This window comes from Drosophila sulfurigaster, chromosome X (assembly GCF_023558435.1).
Source record: "Drosophila sulfurigaster albostrigata strain 15112-1811.04 chromosome X, ASM2355843v2, whole genome shotgun sequence".
Classification (NCBI taxonomy): Eukaryota; Metazoa; Arthropoda; class Insecta; order Diptera; family Drosophilidae; genus Drosophila; species Drosophila sulfurigaster.
This window is the reverse complement of record NC_084885.1, coordinates 32764629-32784001: the sequence shown is the minus strand read 5'-3', so window position 1 is coordinate 32784001 and position 19373 is coordinate 32764629. Positions and strand designations below refer to the sequence as shown.

Below are 19373 nucleotides of genomic sequence, written 5' to 3'. Positions count from 1 at the left end.
ATTGTACAAATTAAGCGCATGAATAAAACCGCCAAAAAGTTTTCGATACAACAAAATATGCAAAAAACCGAGAAGCAAAGTACAACACAAAACAAAATACCCAAAAAAAAAATACCCAGAGATATGAATGAATATGAATAAACTCGTATGAGTATACTCGTGTCCACACACACACACTCATGTTGAGCTCTCGTATTTGCATTCATCCCACGTGAAACAATAAAAACACTTTAGAACTTCGACGCGGGAAGAGTTAAGGAGCAAGGGAACGGGGGAACGGGGGAACGGGAAAGCGAGGAAGGGTGGAGAGGGAAAGAAAGCCACACAGGTGCTCCAAAGGGTTAGACACCAAAAATAATAAAAAGTAGGATATGCTCTTGTTAACATCACTTTCCGCATACCCTGGAAATTAGCAAATCGCTGAAAAGAGAAAAACGGTCATGCTCAACTTAAATCGAAAAGCGGCACAAAATTAAATTTATATTTTCTAGTTCACATTAAAAAGTGGACATATCGTTTTATGATATTTTTAATTCGTTATTAACACTCATTTTTAATACAACATTTCTCTGCTTACGCAACAGCTTACTTAATGTCTACATATTTTATAGTTGCATTATTATTTTATTGAAATAATACAACTAAGGCCTTCAGGCTAATTTAGTATTTTTAATTGGTATATTAATTATTCATATTTCTAGTATTTTAAAGTATATTCCTAGGCGATATATTATCAACATAGTTTTCTTTCCCATTTAACGTATGCGTAATGTTGTTAATGATTTTAGTGCCTTTTGTTTTGTAATTTTTGTTCACTTATTATTTATTTATTTATATCAAACAACGCTACTAAAATTTCAAGCTTCCATCTTAAATACCAAATTTGATTTGTGAATTTCGCAATGCGAGGTATTGCTTAGTCGAGCAGACGCGACGACACTTGACGCTCTGCAAAGCACTTTGGTTTATGAACATGTGTTTGGGTTTACAGAGGTTGCGGACTTGTTGTAATCCCGGCATATCATAAATACATAAGCAATGATTTATTTTCCAATTTCTTAAACTTGTGGACTTACACACACACACACAGCCACTCGCAGACACACACACACACACGTCTACACACATGACGTCATGCAACAATAGTTTCGGTATAAAGTTTTTTTTTGAGGTTTTTTTTCGCGCACAATGCGAAAGAATCTTTGTGGGTAGAGTAAAGGAGAGAGGGAAAGTGGAGAGTGGGAAGTAGAGACGATTGATTGATGGATGATGCTGTGGTCCATCGAGTGACCGCTACTCGAATTACTTACTCGAAAGGCGACTGCGAATCGAAATCGGAATCGGAACTCGAGCCGAATCCTTGCACAGCAAGGATGCTTCCTTGTAATGACTAATGCCCTCGATTTGCGCTGAGGATATTTACTAAAATTATTTGCAGAGCAACTCAAGATGCGTTCAAGTGTAGGGAGGAATGTGGGCCAGGGGAAGAAAGGAAGAGAGGAAGAGAGAACTACCCTATCCCTATCTGTATCCCTTTACTCTTGATATTGATGTTGATAGTGAATGTGCATGATTTTGAATCAATGATTAAACGCAGACTTTGCTCTGCACTGCGATTGAACTAACATTTTGGAGTTGTTCCCATATCTTTGCATATTAAATAAAAGGTCCTACAAAACGGAAATCGCCGAGATGGAGACAGTGCTCTGAAGCGATTGGAGTGAATCACATATGGTTGGCATTGCCACTAATCCTAATCTTAAATATCTAAGTCTTACCAATAGTTGAAGCCCCAATCAACAGCAAATTAACAACAACAACAACAACAAGTATTATGCATTTTAATCAGCAAGCAAATGAGCAATGTTTTTATCGGTTGTTCTGTTATCGATAACTTGTCTGTTTTTTTTTTTGATTAAGGCTACAATTACAAATTGACGAAGCAGAAAAACTAAACGGACTGCAATTGCAAATTTACACCAATAAAAAAGAAAATATTAACAAAAACAAAAACAAAAAACAAACACAAACATTAAGAAAAATGTAAAAAAGAAAAACCAAAAAAAAAACGTCTCCAAACTCTTCGTATATATACAAAATATAGGTGTATATTTAATCAAAATGATGCCCACAAAATGGCAGATAAAGAAATGTTTCAAATAAATGTAAACTGAAAGCTTTTTAAAAGTTAAAGAACAATTTAAAAACTAAAACTAAACCTAAAATAAAAACGAAATCGAAAAAAAAAAATATTAAACCAAAGCCCAAAGCGCCTCACACAAAAACAAACACACACGCAGGCAGACACAGAGAAAGAGAAAGAGATAGGGATAGAAAGAGAGAGAAAAACTAGGAGTTCAGATTTCAGGATTTAATGAAGCAAAACAACATTTATACAAGCTCGTAATTATGCAAAATAGTCACAGAAAGTGAAAATGGAGATGGAGATGGAAGAAACGCAAAATAAATATTTATGCAATTAAGTTGAAAATGTTAACAAAGCAAATCAATTGTGCATTTAACGCGATTGAGGTGCGCAACACGAAGCACAATGATATAGTCAAATTTATTTTACTGTTGAATTTACACCAACGCAAACACAGAGACACTCACATGCACGCAAACACACAAAACATGGAGGTGGAACGATAAATTTATCGATATATGAGAGAATGATCGAAATGAAATGATCTGACAGTCACACTCACACGCACGCACGCACACACAAACCATGGAGGTAAGACGATAAAGTTATCGATATACAAACACGAGAAGAAATGAACGAAAATGATCTGAAAGTGGAACTGGAACTAGAGTTTCCCGCAAAATGAACGAGAAATGAAAATGCGAAATGCGAAATGATGATGATAATTGAAACTAAATGAATAATTGCTAAAGATATACACATTAACATATTTATATTGTATGTATTTACTTAATTATTATGATTACGATTACGATTACGATATGAATGTTATTGCATATACACGTACATATACATTTATTGATATTTATATATACATATACATATACATACAAACATATATACATATATACGTTTTTCTCCTGATTTTGAGGAACAAAGTGCTTATGTGCCACTCAAACAACAACAACAACAACAAGCAACAAACAAACAAACAAGCCAACAAGCCAACAACAAAAGTGCAATGAGAATATAAACTAGAAATTCTTAATCGATTCAATTCAATTCACAATTCAATCCAAAGCTATAACTACTCCAATCTCAACAATCTAATGCTAATGCTTTCCTCTTCATTATGAATATCAAGTATACGCCCTCGATTACGCATTAAGTTCTCTTTTGTCCTCCGCAGCTCACAATGACACAAAAGTAGTAAAAACCAAAAAATATACTCGTATGCTGTTATCTGTTAATAAGTAGAAGTTGTATTTCCAATTATTATACTCGACTCTTGAATATATACTTATATAATTTAGCATATCACGTATACGCCACCCAGTAAATTGAGTTTATCCGCATTTCGATTCTACCATATATAATAGTCGACTAGAATATACCCGTTATATCTGTATAATTTGGCATTAGCTATGAACACGCTTCTCACAACTCTCCCGCTCTCTGGGTTCAGGATAGAACACAAAACAAAAGCAAAAGCAGAAGCTAAAAAATGAATAAAATTAAACCCTTAGAAAGCTAAATAAAAACTAACTAACTAAAACTGAAATTTGCTTAAATGATAAAAACGAAAACCTAAAAAAAAACTATTTTAAATTAAACAAAATCAAAGCTAAACAAGAAAAAAAAACAAAAATTTAAATTTAACTAAGCAAAAAAAGAAAAAAGAAAAAACGAAAAGAATTTGATAATTAAATGTTTGTGTTGGTATTCGTTTGTGTGTCTTCTAAATGTTTAGAGTGTCGAATGGAAAATAAACATAATAATATTTTAAACAAATTGAACGATTGGCTCACGTAAAGTAAGGCGATACATTTATCGATATACAAATATGAGAAGAAGTGATCGAAAATGATCTGACAGTCACACTCACATGCACGCACACACAAACATGGAGGTAGGACGATACATTTATCGATATACAATGATCTGACAGTCACATGTACGCACAAAAAAACATGGAGGTAAGACGATACATTTATCGATAGACAAATACGGGAAGAAGTGAACGAAAATGAACACACACACACACACACACACTCACACATACATACACGATGTCTGTCCATGTAAAGGATAAAGCAAAAGAAAAAAAAAGAAAGCTAAAGCTACTTATTCAAGCAATTTGCACACTGCGACTATCCATGTGTACTCTAAATATATATATGTGTGTGTGTGTGTGCGACACACACATACACACACACACACACTTGCATACTATAATTGGATTGTTGATCTATATTTACTGAATGTAATCGCTTTAAGCTTGTTATCTCAACAAATCAAAACAAAAAACAAGCAAAACACAAAAAAAAAATGATGAAAGCAAACAAATGTTAACAGAAATATAAAAACAAAATGCATTGAGTTTTATTTGCAAAGAGTGATTTTTTGTAGTAAAAATATTTTATACACAATTAAGTACAGAATCGAAGTGAAGTTGAAAGTGGAAACAGAAAGAGAAGAAGAAAGAGAGAAATAGCGGAGAAAAAGCAAAAGCAAAAGTAAAAACACAAAAAAAAGAATAATAGCGAAATGTTAATTATTACGTATATATTTTTTAAGACAAATTGTTCACATTGAAAGCGTAAAGCGGAAACGGAAACGAAAATGAAAAATCCGAAGCAGCAGATCAGAGAAGATAAGAGAAGAGAAGAAGGAGTACGAGAACGAGAACGAGAAAGAGTGGAAATGAGTGGAAAAGATTTACGGACAAATTAAAACAAGTAAAACAAGTTAACATTACATTGTATAAGTAGTTAGTAATTTAACACTAAAAACCCCCTAAAAAGGAAATTAAGCTAAGTCTCGTGGAATACACAAAATGTGTTTTATGTACCAGTATATATATATATAACATATATATATAACATATATATGTGTATGTATAGAACATGTTGTTTTTTATTATTATTAATGTTATTAAGTTACGGAACGAGTACGTAAAAGAGCCAAGAGCGAAAACACACACACATACACATACATGATACATTGCACACACACACATAGATATTAAATTAAATAATGAGGGCATTTTGTTGAATGTTTACTAAATATACAAATTAAATCAAAGCAAATAAAATGAAACGAATCGAATCGAAACGAAACGAAAAAACCAAAAAACAAAAAAACCGAAATGTATAAAGCAAACGCGTCAACCACATTTAATCATGTTAATCCATGGCAAGTAAATAAATTGAATATTTAAATAAACACTCACACACACATACACACACTCACACTCATACACACATACATACTATGTGAAAGCTCGCTCGAAAGTATGTACATACTTTAATTACTTTTAAACTAATGCACGTGACGAAATGAAACTCCATGAACAACAAATTGTAACAACAAATAACACACACACACACACAACACTTGTTGAAATATTGTTGTCAACGAATCGTATTTCAAATTCATAATACAATTTTTTAACAACAACATCAAATGTATTGGCATCATAGAAGAAAACAAGAAAACAACTACAAGTGAATCAAACCTAAAACCAATTCAAATCACACCACTAAAACAAAAACAAAAAGAAAAAATGAAAACCAGCCAAATGAATCAATATTATCGAATATGCATTGATGTGGTAGTTACGACGAGGAAACATACATACACACGTACATTACGAATATAAACAAACAAACTTGCAATAAATGTGTATACAAAAACAGAAAACTATTGATTTCTTTCTCTCCTCGAATGGGCGGCAATTCAAATTCAAAATACTGGGAGGCACTTCGTAGCAAGCAGCTTTGCGCGCGCCACTCATAGCAATCAGCATTCTTGCGCACAAACAGCTGCTGCCAGTGTTGGCCAGCAGCAACGCACGCACATGCGTACACTTTCCAACACTTACCATATGTCAGCTCGAACGCATGATGCCTGCCACTCGTCCATTTTGTCAACGCTCCCAGCGGCATCCAGAACGTAAGTGGTTTTCGGAAATTAATTTCACCGACAAATAACAAATAAAATGCAGCAAATGCTTTTTTAAAATTATTGCCATAATGTCTAACTACAAAAGAACAGTGTTAAATGTTTAACTGTCTGGCATTTGCTGCATTTTGCGTGCTCAATTTGCGTGCTCCACGTGCACATTTTTTTCTTGTACACTTGGGCACAGTTTGAGGTTATGTGTGAAATGAGTGTAAATATTTTTGTGGCAGCAAATTAACAATTGTGTTTTTGTGTGCAGGTTTCGTAACTCTTTCACGTTAAAATGTCGGGAGGCTTAGATATCTTGTCCCTCAAGGAGGATGACATTACCAAGATGTTGATCGCCACGACCCATTTGGGCTCGGAGAACGTCAACTTCCAGATGGAGCAGTACGTGTTCAAGCGTCGAGCTGACGGCGTCAACATCATCAACCTGGGCAAGACCTGGGAGAAGCTGGTGCTCGCTGCCCGCGCCATCGTTGCCATTGAGAACGCCTCAGATGTAAGTTACCTCTATCTTTCACTTGCTATCTCTTTCTGTTGTTTTGCGTTGAGCGCGCGCACATGATGAAGTTAAAATTATCTTTCGGGTATGAAATGCAATGATTTCAATTCCAATGCTGATCACACGCCACGCAACAACAACACAAGCGAATGCAATTGCTAAATTTCTCCTTGATATTTCAATTTTCCTTCTAACCCACAACTTTCCTCCAACAAAAGGTCTTCGTCATCTCGTCGCGTCCCCTTGGCCAGCGTGCTGTGCTGAAGTTCGCCAAGTACACCGACACCACACCCATTGCTGGTCGCTTCACTCCCGGTGCCTTCACCAATCAGATTCAGCCCGCTTTCCGTGAGCCACGTCTGTTGGTTGTCACCGATCCCAACACTGATCACCAGCCCATCATGGAGGCCTCGTATGTGAACATTCCCGTGATTGCCTTCACCAACACGGATTCGCCACTGCGCTACATCGACATTGCCATCCCATGCAACAACAAGTCGCCCCATTCCATCGGTCTTATGTGGTGGCTGCTGGCCCGTGAAGTGCTCCGTCTGCGTGGCACCATCTCGCGCACCACCGAGTGGCCCGTCGTTGTGGATCTCTTCTTCTACCGCGATCCCGAGGAGGCTGAGAAGGAGGAGGCCGCAGCTGCCAAGGAGCTGCTGCCACCACCCAAGATTGAAGAGGCTGTCGACCATCCCGTCGAGGAGACCACCAACTGGGCCGATGAGGTTGCTGCCGAGACCGTTGGCGGTGTTGAGGACTGGAACGAGGATACCGTCAAGACCTCCTGGGGTAGCGATGGTCAGTTCTAAGTGAGGACTCTCTCACCTTCATTGAGAAGAAGACGCCAGCCCAAAAGGTGCTTCAGCGACTGTACAACATAAATAAACACCATCTTCAGCATTTATGTTCACTTAAAAAGCACGTGTTTTCTATGGTTTACTTGTGGGTGCAAGTGGGACAGACATGCAGCTCTGTTAACATGCGTTAGAGCAGTGCAGCTAGCTGCAGTACGCTTGATCAGGAATTGCTACCAATTGAGTACTGCGATTTTGTAATGAAAACGATAGAGACAGCTATATGAGCAGCTGTCTCGTTCTTTTTCAAACATAGCGAATTTGAAATCTGCAACTTGTATCAACATAAACACAGACTCGCAAATACTCAAAGGCGAGTTAGAAAAGTAAACAGAGAGCATTCTCTCGCTCTCTTCTATTTTGTGTGTCATAATAGTTGTTGTTGTTGGTGTTGGCCACGCGAAGCCTTCGCGATGGCCTAAAAAATGCTAAATCAGCAGTGCCAAATACCAGGCGAACATAAGTGAGAAGCAAGCTTTGGACTGAAGTACACAAGGAGCTTTTTCTGCCGCTCTTCAGATCCACAAGCAAAAGCTCTGAGAGGATCATTTTGTCTTCTCTTTTGTGGATCCTCTTGCTATTGCATTATGTTCGCCTGGTATTTTACCTGCTCCAAGTAACATTTGAAGGAGAAATTCTGAAATGCAAATGTCGGTTCATATTTAGTGCTGATTAAACCCACATCGAATAACTTCGTTTCTATGACTTATTAAATATTTCCGCGACATTTATTAAAAGTGGTTTTTGTGGTATCGTAACTTGCATTTAAAATTAAGGTCAAAGTTGAATAGTTAATTATTAATAAATTTATTTTTATTTTCGCTTTATACAAATAGAAAACAGTTAATTATTGCTTAGATTTAAAGATACTTAAAACCTTTCATTCAATCGAAAGACAAAAAAAAATATAACCGTATATAATGAACAAAAATAATATGTTAGTTTTCGACACAATGTTATTGAGAGACAGAGAACAAAAGGAAAAAAATAGTAGAAAAATAATAGTTGATAATGATGATATAGATAAGAGTATGTATGCTTGTCTAATTAACAGTACATATGACATCTGATATCTGATCTGATCCGTAACCCCGTATTGAATGAATGTAAAAAATATCGCTTTATATAATGTTGTATCTCCTTCTCGTTTCATCCTTTTTACGCCTTTCGCTGCTTCTGCTTAATTTATTAATAACATTTACAATTACAAAAATATTTTGTTAAACGACTCGCTCTCTCCATTTTTTTAATTGATCCAACGCACGCGTCGAAATTGCCAAAGAAAAAAAAAAATACAAAAAATAAATACACGACGATCACGATCACCAATTGATCCCAAAAATTGTTTTGCTGTGGACTTCTCCTTCAACTAGATATATATGTGTACATAGAGAATTTGATCTATACAAATCTGGCAAATCGAATTTGAAATGCGAATTTACATGATTTACATAAATACAAAAAGAGTTTAGCTACTTTCGATAAATTAAATATTTTGGGAAGGACGACAGTACAATGTTGTTGTTGTTGTTCTTATTTTTTCCTTACTGTGAGAGTGTGTGAAGTATTTTATATTATTATTATTATTATTAGATTTGATTATGTTATTTAAAAGGGTTTGGACGCGCTTTAAATTCCGTTAATTTGCGTAATTCCTTTTTTTGTTCCAGCTCTTGTTGCTTGCGTTGTTCGTCTTCCTGCAAAAGAAGGAGAAATTAGTCCAGACCATAATAGATTAAAGGATCATAATATAAAGAGGAGTATGCTCGACTGTTGTATACCCGGTTTAGCCTAGTCTAAGCGCTTAACTTGAGTCAAGAATTTATTTGCTTTCGCCGACAGCTGTCTATTAATTAAGCAGCTGTATGCCAACTATTTAAATTGTATATACACAGATAGAGTATAGTATATATATAATATATGCAGTATGAAGATATAGTATTTGGCATGACTCAGCGAGAGAGCAAACAATTTTATGGAATATATGGAATATACAATAATATCAAGGAGTCATAAAGCAAAAAGCAATTTAGCTGCCACTTCTCTCGGCTAATCTTCAGTTGAGCATCTGAGTCATCGCATATATAACTGCTTATATATAATATAGTTGTGATTAAGCGTGGATTTGACATTGGACTTTAAACACAACTATATATTATATTACAACAATAATTCAATTTGTAACAATCATTTTTGATAGCGTCGTCGCCGCAATCTGTTTTCTACGAATTTTCTTCTTAACGCCAGCTGCGCTACAAATCGAGCCAGATATCTACATATATATATATATTTTATATGCTATGCGTAAGCGCGGAAACACTGACGCTAATCAAAAACAAAAAACAACAAAAAAAAGAACAAAAAGAGCGCAAACGCTGATAAGATTAGCATAAAGAATTCGCACAGAATTCGTCGTCGTGACAATCTAATTACTAACTATATATATATAATCTCTGGCTTTACATATATGTAGAAGATCTCCCTCTCTCGCTCTGTTAGCTACCTCTGATGGTCCTTGCTCAGCAGTTGTTGGCCACCGGCGACTGCGTCGCATTCGGATTGGGATTCGTATTCGCATTCGGATTCGGATTGGCAGCTAGAGGTGTCGACATCGCAGCTATCCCCGTCGATGTTGTGGATGCAATGGACTCGTCCTGGGCGGACAACACGCTGTTGTCGCCATAGAAACGTGGCTCGTCGTGGGCCTCGGCTGGCGGTGAATTGGTCTCCTCATCGGTGTCATCATCGTTCGAGCTGTCGTTGGCCAATTTGGAGCCGCTGCGATCGCTGGCATCCGGATCGTGAGCGCTGCTGCCGCCAAGACCAAGACCACCAGCACTCGAGGTGGCTGCGTGTGGCGGCGTGTGCCGCAAGCGATCGTAGCAAGCGTCGCAGACACGTTGCGCCTTTGTGCTCTGCTTGGGCAAGAGGAACTTCTTGGCGGAGCAGCCGGCACAGACGACGGCGCCACAGTTGCGACAATGGTGGCGACGCTGCACGAACGTGAACTGCGTCTTCTTGCAGTGCATGCAAATGCTGGCCTCCGCATCCGGTACCCAGACAGCGGCATGATTCTCCACCGGCTTCTTGCCGCTCTTGCGCAGCAAATCCTCCACACACTTGTTGATGTGCGCCATCCATTCCTGCTTCTCGGTGCTCGTCGCCGCGTACACCACAAACGACTTTGTCGTGGTCCGAATGTACCAGCCATTGTGATACTGCTGATTGTCGTCAATCGACTCCAGGGAGACCTCCTCGAGCGGCATGATGTGCTGCTTGTTGTACTTCTTCTTCCCGATCACAATGTTCCCGTACACAAGGATGTCATTGAACAGGAAGAACTGTCGCGACTTTGGCCGCTTGCGGCACATTTTCGTGAGCACGCCCTCGCCGACGAGGACGCGGCCGGGGACGGCGAGGGGGACGCCGGAACTGCCAAAGCAGCTCTCCACGGACGCAATGCGTCGTGTGTTTAGTTCCGAGTTGACAAGACGATCGACCATTTTGTTTACTGTTGTCGTTGTCGCAGTTGTTGTTGTTGTTGTTGCTGCTGCTGTTTGGCTGCAGCGAAAGTTGCGGCCGCAGTTGAAGAAGTTTCAAATAGACAGCGAGACTGTTGCTTCACTAAACAGCGCAGCGTACTTCAACTGTGACGGCGGCAGCGCTGCTTCTCTGCTTCTGCTTCCTCTTCTCACAACTGTTGTTGTTGTTGTTTCTACTGCTGCTCCCACTGGCACTGTTATTGTTGTTGCTGTTGCTGTGCTGCTCCCACTCGGTACTCGCTTGTGCTTGTGACTGCTCTTCCTCTTCCTTTGCTTCTGCTTCTCACTACTGTCTGTTGTGCTCCCACACACTAGCGCTGTTAATACTCTGTTACTGCGCTTATTCGCTTGTGTGCGTGCTTGTTCCCCTGTATGAATGTATGTTAGGGGCGCAGCAGCTGCCTCGACACACAACACACACACACAGATCCTTTGTACTTGCCGAGATAATTTCTGCGTTCTGCGATTCTTTGCGAATTTATTTATCGAATTGCTGTGTATTTTTTTTTTGGCGAGTCACGCGTTCGTTTCAGTACAACACACCGCCGCACACACGCAATATATGTTTTTTTTCTACGCCGTCCCGTTTACCGAAACGTCATGACTCACACCACACACAAACAACAAGTATGCATACACACACACATGTACGCACACAAAACACATACAGCGCTACATATGCATATGCATGTGATATGTGTAGTGTTTATTTATTACGTGTGTATTTGCTTGCAAACTGCTGCTGCTGCTGCTCACTCACTGAGCCAAGCCTACTACGCCAGCTTTTGATTGATTAATTGATTGATGAATTTGATTCGCAGCTATACAATGAAATGTGCCGCTTCAATTACAAAATCAAACCGTCTAAACACTCGCAACTTGTAATTTCAACCATCTGCTAAATTGCAGCTGCTAACGCAAATGCGAGTCGATAACAAACGCAAATACGAGCGATAGCCAACGCAACTGTAAGTCGCTCTATCGATAGCTCTCAATGCAACGCCTCTAGCACAGGGCGGCTCAACACAGGGGGACGAGTAATATTTGATTTTTGTGGCAAACTTTCAATTTACCTTATTCTTTCTTTGGGCCATATTTATCTTAACAACAGCATCGAACTCCTGCCTTTCACGTACCCGTTGATTTGTATGCAATTTAAAGGGCTTCGTCTCCAAACGATGTTTGCGCTCCTCTTTAACATCTGGGTGTGAATCGATATTGTCATTTTTCCCGCCGTTCTGCACAAAGTGAGGATTTAGAAACGTTTTGATATTGATTTCATTTATCTTTATGGCAAACCTGATCCTTGTGCTGTTCTTTATAAGCTAGCGAATGTTTCATTGTCTCCGGCGTAATGGGCACCGTAATCCGGTGTATCACCCTTATGTCATCCAGTTTTCTATGTAATGCCTTAAAATTTGGCACTGGTCGACTGTGAAACTGTCGTGCTCTGCGCTCTTCTTCCTCCCGCTGTTTAATGGCCTTTTCCTTTCTGTCCTGGTAGACCTCGAAGAACTCATAGGCGCGGGGTGGCGCCAAATTGTTGCCTCCGTCATTGAACCGATTGTGGTCCTTAAAATCTGTTGACCAATTAAGTTTAAGTTTTGGCTTTACGTCTTGGACAGATTCTTCCTCCTGTGCAGCTTCATCCACTTTAATGTTTGTAGCAACTGGCGATGAGCAGTTATTCCAATCCAATGGGATGTGAGTTCTTATTGTGTTCTCCTTGTCTGCGTCGTTTGCTGATGTTATTGTTGCTGTTGACGCTAAAATGGCGCAATTTGTTTCTTTCGCACAGCTCAAATACTTGTGAAAATACTCACCACAATCATCTGCGGCACTTTTTAAATCGTCGCAGTCCATATCGAATTTAATTAGATTACTATCATTTATAAATGCATCCATGATCCTTTTCAATTGGTTTTTAATGTCGCGTCTGCTGTAAATTTCAAACGGGAAAACAAAGCCACACGCTTCCAGTTTACACAGGGTTGCTTGCAATATATATCGATTATTATTCAGATCAGCAGCTCGATTGTCAATCAGTGGGAAATGTACATAAAATTGACATAGTTATAATATGCTGCTAGAAATATTTAGCTTTATATTTTCAATTTAATTAATTTATTCATGTGTTTAAAGTTTTGAGTCGATATACCAATTATTTGAAATGCAATCGATAAGTCATCGATAGCCTGGTTACTGCAAACAGTAGTTAATAGATTATTTGAATTATGCTCATATTTCAAGTTTTAGAATTTTTTATTATAACACTTATGTACAAATATTACATATGTTCCATACAAATTGTGATTCGTACAAATATAAAATTTTAACTGGGATTAAATAATACATCAATCAGTCTTCTCACCAACACATAAATACGTCTTTTGTATTTATGTGTGTGTGTGTGTGTGTGTATGATGATCTTAACTATTATATTAGTTTGATGAATGAAAATTGTGCTAACATGAACAGTTTAGGTAACCAAAATAATCCTAGAAACGCATACTGTTGAACACAGTAGTGGGGTTTTTGGTTGCCTTCTGTTGCTGCTCGTCCCTAGCATGTGGACGCTTCCGGCTCAAAGGACGAGGCTTGGGCGATACCTCAACTGCCAATATAACCGGATCTTCGTCGTCATCGTCATTGCCTGGACCAAAAAGAGTCCGCCGAACGTTTAACGGAGCAGGCGTTTCTCCCTCGTCATCGGTATGAACGTTGCGATAGTTCCGCGAACGCTGCAGTTCAATAGGTAGACGAGATGACCGCGCTTGCAGCTTCTCGTAAACAATTAGGCAGACTTGAGGTGCCGAAGTGTGTCGAAATCCTAGCACCAATCGCACCTGACGACAGTCACCAAAATCTAGGCCGCCATCGCTGTCGTCAGCGTTGTCCCGCAGTGTCTTAAGAACACCATTGGCTTCGATATATTGCAATTTTGTTGTGACTTTGGAGGACCGCGGTGGCGTCACTTGCCGTTTGTTTGGGCTCTGATCATCATTCACATCCTCTACATCATCATCGCTGTCAACTCGAGGTTCCTCCGCTGCTCGCTTCCGCCGCCAATGTCGCTCAAAACGACGCGAGTAGCGTTCTGTGAGCAGCTCTTGCTGCGATATTGCACAACAACTGGGGATGCCGAAATCTGTGTGATTGTAACGTCCAGAGAGCTGGATGCGCAGAAATCGGGCGACAGCATCGCCGCCCTGCACGCTGCGCGCAAATAAATTGAGTATGCAGTCCTCGGTCACAGTTCTTTTCACATCGCCATCGTTGATGCATTCTATGTATTGATGCAGTATCTCCGCTGGCGTCTCTGCAAATTAAAAAGTATATATATATAATTATACGTTTTACTTTTGTTCGATTTTAGTTACTTGATAGCTCAACACTATTTTTGCATTGCATTGTAAAACTTCGAGAAAATAACAAAATTATAAACGATCCGCGTTATAAATTAAAACAAATGATAATTAGCGTGACCGCAATACGCAATTCAAATGGAAAGCCACATGAAAATACCAAAAAAAAAATATATATATATAAATTGACAGTATTTTTTTAAAGTGCCACATAGTGTGCCCAGTTACCAAATTCTACATACAATACATACAATGATGTTTGATTGATGTATGGCACACAGAATTAAATTTGAGTTATCAGGCTATATTCCATTTTTATGAACCAACAAAAAATTATATACAAATACGAATCCCACGATTCTGATCGACATTTACTACGTGTCTTATATAGGTTTGAATATGGGTGCCAGCAACAGCAAGCCTCAAACAGTGCAAATGTCCAATGCATCGCCATTTCAAATTAGCCGCGATGTCTTGGAGCGCGTTGAGAAGGCCTCCGCCCCACCCTCCTCTTCAAACGCAATCACCCATAAGCCGACGGAGATGCCAACTGCAGCAAGTCAGCTTATCTGTGAGAAGTGTGCCCGCACAGCAACGGCGGAAAAAACAGCGCAGGTTCCACAACCAATGACCGCTGCCGCTTCATCGTGGACACGACGCTCAACGGAAATTGAGGAATTACAGTTTAGCAAGACGTTGGACCGAGTGCATCATTTATTTGGGCAACCCGTCAAATGGGCTAAGGCCAATGAGTGCTCCGACGATATTGAGGGAATGGAGCGACAATTGATAGCCTGTTATCGGGAGTACGGCAGCGAGCCGTTGAAGTGCGCCCAGTTGGCGAGTCAGTATCACAGTTTTGTATTCAATAAGCAAGTCGCTGCAGTGCAAAACACAAAGTCGTCGTCGTCAAATGGCCAACAGCTCTCGAAGGGATCTACAACAACAACAGAAGAAAGAAAGTGATCCATGCTTGAAGTCCGGACGATGCTAAAGAGTGGATTGTTAAATACTAATTATTATAGAGACGAATATTAAATGCGCGCATTTCATAAGCAATTTAAATATAACAGTCAAATTTAAAGCGACCTTTTTATCGATATAACGGATCGATTCTGTTATACAGCAGTACTCACCAAAGGGAGTGACAATTACGTTTGTTACGTTTGTGGGAGATGGAGGGGCAGCAAAACATAGATTTTTCGACAATGGTTTTTATTCATTTATATTAATATTAAAAATACAAAATTAAGCACAGTTAAATGTTTAGTCGAGTAGCGAGTCTATCGATAACAATTCAAATAGCCGCAGTCATGTGTGACCGTTATTGATGCATATTGTTTTGTGGCTTTTGGTATATTAGCATGCCAGCATTTGTCAGACAGTTATCTATGCTATATATTATATATTTGTGTTCTTTGTGAGAATATTCTTTTGTTCAGCACGAAATCGTAATGCTATAATTGGAGTAAGGAAATTGACTTTTGAGCCCAATGGCATATTTAGAAGCCTGAAGCACAGCCGCACAGCAGCTGGCCACACCGCTTCGTGTGCCATAATGTCGTTGACCGCACAATTTGTGCGCAATTTGCGATCGTTTCGCCTGGTTACGTTCGATGTAACGGATACGCTGGTTAAGTTAAACGACCCTATTGGACAATATGTGGCAACAGCTGCTGCCTGCGGCGTCGTGGGCTTGGACAAATCCAAAATGGCCGCCTGCTTTGGACAGCAATTCAAATGGATGAGCAAAACTTATCCGAATTTCGGCTGCAGCTCATCATCCAGTCCCTCCATAAAGTGGCAAGACTGGTGGCGGCAATTGGTCACTCGAACATTTGCCTGTGTCGACAACCAAATACCCGGCGAGAAAGTGGCCATAATAGCCGAGGAGCTGCTGACGCTATTCCGCACTAGCGCCTGTTGGACGCCAGTTCCCGGTGCCCAGGAGCTGGTGCATCGCATGCGCTTGGCAGGCAAGTGCGTCGGGGTTATCTCCAACTTTGATCCCTCGGTGGCACAGGTGCTGGATGCGATGGGCTTTGGCCAGCAGTTCGATTTCATCTTGAGCTCCTACGAAGCGGGCGTCATGAAGCCAGATCCGGGTATCTTTCAACTGGCTCTGCGGCAGGCGAAGATCTCGACGGCCAATCAGGCGCTGCATATTGGCAACAAGTACGACATGGACTATGCGGGCGCACGTCAAAGTGGCTGGAGCAGTTTGCTGGTGCAGCCCCATCTCGATGCTCAGATCGAAGCAACGGCGCATCACACATTTGGAAGTCTGGCGGAGATGCTGGAGGCGCTGGAAACGCAGGAGATACGCTGGTGACCACGGACATTTGTTATTTATACGCTGTTGTATTTTATTGGATGATGAATTCTCTAGAGGATTCTCACAGAGTAATAGTAAACGACTAAATAAAAAAAACTTATTTCATACTGTATTCAGAATTAGCGTGAGCATCCGACTCGCAGCTACCCGGTAGCCAAGAGAGAACTTGGAGTATAAATCTTATAGCTCCAGCTGCTCTAGTCGGAGACAAACATGCTCGAGATGAGGATTACAGGGTATAAAAAGAAGCTTATAGTTAATGTTAATGCATAAATTACAAGTAGGCTAAACAAATAGAACTTATTGTACACAAATTTAACACATTAGCAACACGAAAGACAGTCGAGTGTGCTCGACTCGTAGCTACCCGGTAGCTTATTTGTAGTTTACAATTGAATTTCGAAAACATATTTTAGATTCTCTAATTGCAGGGTATTAAACACAGCTTACACTAAATGTTAATACACACAACGACGGACAGACGGAAATAGATATCTTAATTACAGGGTACAAAAGACAACTTACACTACATGTTTATTCCTAGCTACAAGCTAATTTGTGACACGATTCCCATGCAGTTGGCATCTCCTGTATAGCCCGTTTGCTACCGGGCATCAAAAGCCGCTCACTTAAATTATATGTTACAAAAGAGTTAAAATCTAATTTGTGACCCGAATCTAAAATGGTTTCCAGGGGAGGAATGCATTGAATGAACTTCGTCGACGACTACGTGGCCTTGGTGGCCTTAGCCGCCTTGAGCTGCTCCAGATTGAACTGCTTGCGTATCTCCGTCGAGACCTGTCGTATCACGCTCTCCGTGTTCGCCATCAAATCCCTTTCGAGGACATCGATGTCAATGTCCTTGCTCTCGAGCCGCATCTGCATGTCGGAGTAAAAGTCACAGAAGAGTATCGGCTCATCGGAGCCACTTGGCGTCCGTGTGCTGCAGTATTGTCCACGCCGATGCAGATCCTCGCTGTTGGCACGTGAATCGAGAAAACGCCGTGCCCCAAGTGGCAACTGTTGCTGCACCAGGCGCTCATGATGCTGCGAGATGTGATATTTGAGCTGCTTGAACTCCTTCAGCTCGTTCTTCATGTACTTCACATAGCTGTCAATCTTGGAGCTCTTCTTGGTCAGATTTTCCAGGCAGCTGATGAAATTCCTCACTTGCTGCGTGTGCGGCAAAGTACTGGGATCCAAACGTTCGGCCTCATCGAAATGCTGCTGCGATCGATTAAAGTCATGCTTCAATGCCAGCGCCGAGGCTAACACCACATGATTCTCGGCCACCTGCGGTGCATGCTCCACCGCAGCGCTCAATATCAGATCCGCATCCGCCAGGCGGCCCATGCGAAACAGAATTGTGCCCAGGCTCAAGAGTGGAATGTCCTTGTGCTCGGGTGGCGCCAGCATAGTGGCCAGCCGGGCACAAGGCAGCGCCTGCAAGGCGTTGCCACGAATGCGCCAATAGTACGAGCTGAGTGTGTGAAACTTCCACGAATCCGGTTGCCTTTGAAGTCCGTCCAGGGCAAAGCGACGCATTAGCTCCGCGTTGGCGGTGCCAATGTTTGAGTCGTGCTCCCTGTCCACGTACGCCGTGGCGAGCACATCGGGCTGGAAGCTCTCCAGATGATCGTAGGTGGCGGGACCCACGCCCAGCTCATGATAATCGCCACAAATTGGCTCCAAAGCAACATCGCCATCGGTTGGCGGCGCTTTTAACGGCGTCGCCTGTCGCAGCACCCGATGCTCGGGCAAATTGATGCGTCGGAATTGATCGGGTGTTATCTTCAGATACGACATGCTCTTCTCCAGCACATAAAAGTCCATGGCACATTTTGCCTGCTCCGCCAGATCTTCGCCAAAGCGCATCGAGAAGCGCAGGTGCTCGGCAATCTGTTCGCGCTTGCGCAGCAGCTCCAGATAGCTACGCTCCACGTAATCGTTGTAGCGTATCTGCTCGAGGAATGCGATCAAATTGTGCGGCTCTCGCATAAAAAACCGGGAATCCAACTTTTGCACAATGTGCTCGTCCTTAAGCACCCAATGATTGCTGCTGGCGATGAGCACGTGGACGCAGCAACAGGCGGCAACTACAAACTGGCACCACAGGCGTCGCATCGTGCATTTGGCTGGAGTTCACCCAATCGCACGGCTTTATTTTTATTGTAAACAAACGAAAACAGTCAAACTGCAATTTCGTGTGTGCAATGTAAATAAACAGGGACGGCAGTTGTGGTGTGACCGTAACTCAACCGCGCAAATGATGCCAAATGCCACATTCAAATTCAAATATACTAGATTTCCATCGCTTATTTTTCTTAATTGTTCCCAAAAATATGTAAAAATTCATATTAAAAATGTAAACGAACATTAAATTAACTAAATGAAATGCTTAATATAAGTAAAGACAGAATTTACCTTTGCCCTATATGTATATATTGTATTATGTTGCAGTGTTCATATTTTTAAAAGAAAATGTAAATAAATAATTATCTCGCAATTGTAGTATATGGTCACCTTGATTTTGTTTTTAGCAGCAATCAGCAGTCAATAATTATCATTAAATTGTAACACAAGGTTTAAGAAATTTGGCTTGCATGTTTAAAAACATCTAATATATTTTATAGTAAATAATTCTATATCATTTTATT

The 19373-nt window shown here is 40.5% G+C and overlaps 7 protein-coding genes across 11 annotated transcripts in view; 4 read left to right on the top strand and 3 right to left on the bottom strand.

The window, feature by feature from the left end:
* Positions 1–5260, top strand: part of LOC133849366 (glutamate receptor ionotropic, NMDA 2B) — a 38664-nt gene extending 33404 nt beyond the window's left edge. For all 3 annotated transcript variants that reach the window (XM_062285401.1, XM_062285402.1, XM_062285400.1), the window contains exon 11: positions 1668–5260. In XM_062285401.1, the coding sequence (XP_062141385.1) occupies positions 1668–1710 (43 nt within the window). In that variant the 3' untranslated portion in view covers positions 1711–5260. The remainder of the gene's footprint in view (positions 1–1667) is intronic.
* A 699-nt stretch (positions 5261–5959) lies between these two features.
* On the top strand, positions 5960–7538 carry LOC133849370 (small ribosomal subunit protein uS2). The gene is made up of 3 exons (XM_062285410.1): positions 5960–6100; positions 6369–6611; positions 6833–7538. The coding sequence occupies exons 2-3, from the start codon at positions 6393–6395 to the stop codon at positions 7427–7429; spliced, it is 816 nt and encodes a 271-aa protein (XP_062141394.1). The 5' UTR covers positions 5960–6100; positions 6369–6392; the 3' UTR covers positions 7430–7538.
* A 1403-nt stretch (positions 7539–8941) lies between these two features.
* On the bottom strand, positions 8942–13017 carry LOC133849369 (pleckstrin homology domain-containing family F member 1 homolog). Of its 3 annotated transcripts, none has more exons than XM_062285409.1 (4): positions 12840–13017; positions 12316–12773; positions 12090–12254; positions 8942–9171 (listed from the first exon to the last, which is right to left on the bottom strand). In XM_062285409.1, exons 1-4 carry the CDS (start codon positions 12919–12921, stop codon positions 9079–9081), a joined length of 798 nt encoding a protein of 265 aa, XP_062141393.1. In that variant the 5' UTR covers positions 12922–13017; the 3' UTR covers positions 8942–9078. The 3 variants fall into 3 exon arrangements, with proteins under 3 accessions (XP_062141393.1, XP_062141392.1, XP_062141391.1); XM_062285408.1 differs by having other exon boundaries at positions 12316–12782; positions 12840–13012; XM_062285407.1 differs by lacking the exons at positions 12090–12254; positions 12316–12773; positions 12840–13017 and adding an exon at positions 9978–11921.
* Positions 13018–13176: 159 nt separating this feature from the next.
* LOC133847622 (cell cycle negative regulator roughex) lies at positions 13177–14524 on the bottom strand. Its single transcript, XM_062282786.1, has 2 exons — positions 14397–14524; positions 13177–14335 (listed from the first exon to the last, which is right to left on the bottom strand). Exons 1-2 carry the CDS (start codon positions 14425–14427, stop codon positions 13515–13517), a joined length of 852 nt encoding a protein of 283 aa, XP_062138770.1. The 5' UTR covers positions 14428–14524; the 3' UTR covers positions 13177–13514.
* Positions 14525–14650: 126 nt separating this feature from the next.
* LOC133847624 (uncharacterized) lies at positions 14651–15465 on the top strand. The gene has a single exon (XM_062282788.1). It carries the CDS (start codon positions 14781–14783, stop codon positions 15345–15347), a length of 567 nt encoding a protein of 188 aa, XP_062138772.1. The 5' UTR covers positions 14651–14780; the 3' UTR covers positions 15348–15465.
* A 345-nt stretch (positions 15466–15810) lies between these two features.
* LOC133847623 (rhythmically expressed gene 2 protein) lies at positions 15811–17323 on the top strand. The gene has a single exon (XM_062282787.1). It carries the CDS (start codon positions 15940–15942, stop codon positions 16711–16713), a length of 774 nt encoding a protein of 257 aa, XP_062138771.1. The 5' UTR covers positions 15811–15939; the 3' UTR covers positions 16714–17323.
* LOC133847621 (tetratricopeptide repeat protein 17) lies at positions 16731–18969 on the bottom strand. The gene has a single exon (XM_062282784.1). The coding sequence runs from the start codon at positions 18838–18840 to the stop codon at positions 17443–17445; it is 1398 nt and encodes a 465-aa protein (XP_062138768.1). The 5' UTR covers positions 18841–18969; the 3' UTR covers positions 16731–17442.
* Between the last annotated feature and the right edge of the window lie 404 nt (positions 18970–19373).